Genomic DNA, 6,000 nt, shown 5'->3' on the forward strand with positions numbered 1-6,000 from the left:
AATTATGTTTTTTAATTCAAAAAGTGTAAGAGTTTGAGTTGCTGCAGTTCCATATAGAAGCATTAAAACCATGTGTCATAAATTACAGGAGCTGGATAATAATGAATAATAATTTGATAGAAATTATGTCTACGGATAGGAGTTTCCATTTTAAATGGATGCATTTGAACCGATCATCAGTCTTAGCGTTGACCCTGTGGTAAGAAACTTACTGCGACACTTGGCACAGCGTCCCTTGTCGTACTCCAGCAGGTCGAGGGTCCGGCTGACAGATCGTCTCTGCCCACTCTCCCTCAGCCGAGCAGCCTCCTCTTTGGCGTAGACCCCCAGCTCCTGGGTGTAGCGCCCATACATCTGGAAACCGACACAGTAAGGTTATTATCTTTAATATTCAATATATAAACACATTCCACAGGCCCGTCCCACAAGCAAAAACAGAGAGAACATTTATTTCATTTTTATTTTTCCAAAATAGAAATTCATTGATTTGGCATTTAAACAACCATATTGCTGGTTCAGCATCTTCTTCACAAATCAAATATGGACAATATGTGAATAAAGTGAGTTGGTGAAAGAATCAGAGCGATATATAGAGAAACTGGTGTGGCAGAGAGAGAGAGACAGTAGCAAAGACAGATACAGTGCAGTGCTGCTAACTGGCTGTGGTTACTTTTCTTAAACCTTATCATAACCTGGAGTACCTCTGGACCATCACGGCCCCCATAAAAGGTCAGAGATCAGAAAAACAATAAATTGAAAAAAATACTTTAAGGAAACACACACACACACACACACACACGCACGCCCTCACAGACTCAGCAATGAACCGAATAACGTCTCATTGGCTTCAAACTGTTCAACCTTAACTGTAACCCTAGCCCAACAACCCACACACACACACAAATACACACAAATAAAGTCAAGTCAGCAGTACAAGAGACAGGAAGCGCCAAGTTTTGTACTGTACACCGCCCAGACACCAGCTCCCTCTTCCATGGTGGTGGACAGGAAAGGAGGGCACTAATGATTTCCTCTTGGCCACCAGTCACAACAAAGCGAGGTATTTAAACCCGCCTCAACAAAGTCGTCAAGGCTTTTCATTAATTTCATTTCAGCAGCATGAAAGTAGCTGATGAGACATTTTTCTTTTCCTGGGATTAGAAAAATAAACGCGTGTAAAGACTTTGATTTGTGCCAGGTCCTGCCTGCAAGATGTCAGAAGCCCTTCCTTCCAGCAGCACATCGACGACCTCGCCACCTGGTTCAACGGCAGCTTCCTTGACTGTCTGACTGTTGACTTAATGTCAGAAAGAGCAAAGAGCTGTGTGGGAGTAGGCAGCTCGTCTTTCAGCCTTTTATTATGAAGGGGAAAGGAAGTGGAGCAGGACACTCAATTTAAATATCTTGGAACAATTATTGCCAATAAACTCACCTTTCAGACCAATGCAGACTGCACTGAGAAAAAGGCAAGGCAGCGGCTCTCTCTCCTCAGGAAAGTGAGGGCCAGCAAACACACCCTGACCATGGTATACAGGTCACTCACTGAGAGTATTCTCACCCTAACATTGTGTCCTGGTATGGGATCTCTCAGTTAGACAGATGAATTAGCTGACCCAGGTGGGTAACCAGGCCAGCAAGATCATTGGAAATAAACAAGTTCAACTTCAAAACCTATACAACCAGTCAACCCGGTCTATAATGACCCCACTCACTCCCTGCACTCATCATTCCAGCTGTTGACATCTGGCAGGAGACTCAAGGTCCCCCTAGCTAGAAAAAATGGGTACAAGAAGTAATTTGTGCCCTCTGCTGTGACCATCCTAAACAGAGACATAATAAATGAGCGCTGCCGCTGTCGAAAATGTATTTTATGTATTTTAGCTGCCGTTTACTGTCCGTTTTCCTGTATTGCCAGAATGCCAAAGGCAAATTTCCATTTCATGTAATGGACAATAAAGTTTTCTTATCTTATCTTATCAAAACACAGCATATTTGAACTTCCTAGAATACAGACGTAACTCTTTAAAACCCTGTGGTGCACAGTTGAAGTCCACAGTGTGAGTGTTCAGTGTCATATGGAAACAGGGAATGACTGAATATACAGTACTCTACTGTAGCCTCATTCCTAAATGCATAGTGTTAGACTATCCAACTTCATAAAAGTCCATCTGCTTGTGAGAGGGCCAAGAGTGTATCAGACTACATGCAGTTTTTCAAATGGAATACAGTCTGTTGGGCACATTTCAGCAGAATCTGCATGTCTTAGCTGTAGTGGATTCTCATTTTTTTAAATAATCATATCACGCACAAGCTTAACATTTTATTTTGCTTTATTTGTGTTGCTGTTGCCTTTGTTGTACTTGGTGTTGATATTGGTGGTGGCAATGTTATTGGTGTTATTGTTGGTGGTGGTGGTGTTGGTTACAACACTAATGTGACCCAAATAATAATTAATAATGATAAATATGGCAAGAAAATGTGGTATAGAAACTGGTTAGAAACCTTATTTTTATGATGAAAATGAGACTTTGATAAGACAGATAGGGTTAGGCCGATCGACGATGCCATCGTCCATACCAACACCGGGGCGTGGGTTTGCGGTGGCACTAAAGGAATTAATTGCATGCTTAAAAAGTAACAATTCTGATTTATCAACATGGCATAGATTGATTTTGCGAGTAGAAGGTAGACACTGGGGCTGTCATTTTTCCCAAAATCAAGTCAGAACAGATTGACTAAATCTCCATGCATGTCAGGAAAAAACTGACCCTAGAAGCAGGCTTACATTTCTTGGAACCTGGCCCCTATGGCCTGGCGGAAGAAAAGTGTTTAGATAACATACACACAGGCACGTCACACCAGAGGTGAAAAGAGTACAACAATATTCTACTTAAGTAAAAGTACTATTACTTTGATGAACTTTGACTTTAGTACAAAAAAAATCTGGTCCAGTAAAAGTAAAAAAGTAGCTCATTCAATTTTTACTCAGGGTGAAAGTTACTTAGTTACTTTTTAACAACGAGGGGAGATATACTTTTTGATATTTATACTTATTTAATATCTTATTTATACTTGTTATACTTTGATGAAATTGCTGTCTTTTGCGATTTGATAAGGGCACAAAGCCATTTTGATTAGTTAGATTGGTTAGTTTGCTGACAGATACTTTGCCAAAGAAATGTTAGTGCTTTTTTATTTACCTTTTACTCAGTAACAGATGTAATTTAAAATGTAGCAAAGTACAATACTTCAAACAAAACATACTTAAGTAAAAGTAAAATTACAGATTTTAAAAACTACTTTAAAAAATAAAAGCACACAAAAACACACAATACAATTTCCAGCAGCCTCTTTGTCACTGGTACCAGCACTCACATCAGCAACAGTGCAAACTTTATTAAATGGATCAGGCCAAACATGATGGTTTCTCACTTTTTCTCAATGCCATTACAAAATCATCTAGAACAATACAAATTGCACAAGCCTGAAAACAATATTGCTGTATGTCTCTACTTAAGGCCTTAAGAATGGTTCAAACTAAGTGTTTGTTGAATGGTCCAACAGTGTGTGAAACCCCCAAACTGGCGCTCAATTCGGAGGCACTGCGTCCAACAATTTTCGGAACTTTCCAAAGCAGACAATATAACAAAATTGGAATTAAAGGTGCAGTAGGTAAGACTTATAAAACTAACTTTCTGTCATATTTGCTGAAACTGACCCTATGTTCGAGTAGAACTACATGAAGCAGCTAATTTAAAAAACTATCTGGCTCCTCTGGCACCACTTACAGCCTGTAGTGAGATTTGCAAAAATCCACAGCTCCCTGTTCAGATGCACCAATCATGGCCGAGGGGTCTAACTGCGTGTCAATCACTGCTCATGCTCATGCATTCATTCTCCCTTGTGGTAGAAGGGGCTTATGAGAACGTTTTGGGCTTTAGCAGAAAGGGGGGAGGGACTGAGAAGTTGTTGTTGTTCATATTTTTTGGCTAAGACCTGGATCTTCCCAATCCTACCTACAGCACCTCAAGTGACCACCTGCCTGTTCCAAGATGACCACTTGTCCCGAGTGTTCTCTCTTTTCCCCTCCCTCTGAAGAGCTGATGAAAAGACCCCCATCCCCTCAGTGGGGAGCACCTGAAAATGCCTGACTCAGGCTTATCCAAGGATCTGTGGAGTTATGTGTTGGTTCAAAGCTCTGAGTTGTGATCCTGATGTCAGCTGTGGCCATTCCTCTGCAGTGTTGGATAATATTTAGATATGTATATCGATTCTGATTGAGATTGTGCTCATCAATTCTGGTTCTTACTGAATACTGTTTGCTATTTGTGACATTAAATAGGTAAGAACAGAAACACAAAATATTTTCTAAGCAAAAACCATCTTTATTTTGAAATAAAATACATATTCTCTCTCTTCCTATGCAAAAACATTGTTTTGTACTTGGGTTGAATGTACAGTACTACTGTTAATTATTCTCAGGCAATATGAGTACAACTAAAAACATCAACAATTTTGTGACGATTTTGCAGGAAATCCTCTTGATAGACAGACTTCCACCCTTGCATAGTTATTTTTATGCAGTGATTACATTTTGTTCCATCATGTATGCCTTTTGACAAGTTTAGCAATACTTTTGAGCACTAGCTTGTAACCACTGATATAGACCACACTTCACTTTAAAGAATAGATAACTTCACTTCAAAGAATGGATAAGCAAAGACAAAAAGCTTCCTGATAAATCCCTTTTCCTAAAAATATACAGCTGGTTCCAATTCAAAGCCCTTTCTCAACACCAAAATGTATTCGGTAGAAAGGATTAATTGACTGACAAGCCTCAAAATACCTCGCCAGATCCATGTAAAAGTCCAATATGGGAGTAAGAAAGGAATGAACACAAACGGACAAAAAAATCAAGAAGGGAAACATTTGGGGAGCGATTTGGGGTTTCCGACATGAAATGCCAACCGCTGTTCTACCCAAGATGCCATTCTGCATGGCATTCTTGGCCACATTCATGATAGCCAACCCTAAGTTTTAATTACGGAAGGAGACCTCAAACGCAAAGCAAACTCAAAAGACCCAAAAAACAAGAGGGCAGAAATAGACTTTCTGAGATGCACCCCCTTCAAACTCGCATCCAAGCGGAGGAAGAAAACAAACAGACCCATCCAGAACAAAGGCATTAGTGGTTGAAAGCCTATCATTATGTTGAGCATAGTCAGAAACGGGCGCTCGGCTGAGCCTGCCTGCCTGGGTTAATTGATCCCAGATGAATGGGTTGTCCTGGATTCATTGTCCAGGCTGCTGGGGCAAAGGCCAGGGCACGGGTGACGAGTTATTCCAGCATCGATATAAGGGATATTAGTCCCTGAAAGAACCAGGAGACACTACAAAGCAAGATAAAAATGTGACTTGTTGCGAGGCCATAAGACATTTATACCCAAGAGTTCCACTTTCAAAATGTATCATGGAAGAAACAACACAGGTCAATGTCTAACTGACAAACCTGCATTAAAAGCAGGGTTTCATTAGTATTTATATACACTTTTTTATACATTTTTGAAATGGTCTTTACACCCCGACTTATTGGATCTGAAAAAAGAGCGAAAAAGATCCGTCATCTGTAGCTGCTGTAATCCTGTAAAAACGTCCACCAATCACTCCCTCGCGGTTCGCTTAGAAAGAACCAATGAAATGCCTCCTTGCCCCGCTGTGCGTACTCTACCCCTCCCGTGTACGAGCCTGAGCTCAATGCGTGTCATCACCGCATTGACAACAGTAGTCCTGTTTGTTTTAAACATTTGGTATGAAAATATGTTTGCTTAAATGTGAATGAGACATGAAGTAAAATTGCTGCCCCTTTGAGGCGACATCTAGCTCACCCAGTGGAGTGTGCGCCACATGTTTTTGGCAGCGGCCCGGGTTTGAGTCCGACCCGCAGCCCTTTACGGTGTGTCGCCCCCCTCTCTATCCCCTTTCTTGTATTCAAGCTGTCCT

General features: G+C 40.9%; 1 protein-coding gene across 6 annotated transcripts in view; it reads right to left on the reverse strand.

The window, feature by feature from the left end:
* The window catches only part of LOC116038902 (chloride channel protein 2-like), a 197,285-nt gene that overhangs the window by 140,166 nt on the left and 51,119 nt on the right, over positions 1-6,000 (reverse strand). For all 6 annotated transcript variants that reach the window (XR_004897418.1, XM_036001480.1, XM_036001479.1 and 3 more), the window contains exon 2: positions 213-354. Coding sequence is in view for 5 of the 6 variants with exons in the window: in XM_036001480.1 (XP_035857373.1) it covers positions 213-354 (142 nt within the window). In the remaining variant the exon portion in view is untranslated. The remainder of the gene's footprint in view (positions 1-212; positions 355-6,000) is intronic.

The sequence above is a fragment of the Sander lucioperca genome, chromosome 5 (assembly GCF_008315115.2).
Source record: "Sander lucioperca isolate FBNREF2018 chromosome 5, SLUC_FBN_1.2, whole genome shotgun sequence".
Taxonomy (NCBI): Eukaryota; Metazoa; Chordata; class Actinopteri; order Perciformes; family Percidae; genus Sander; species Sander lucioperca.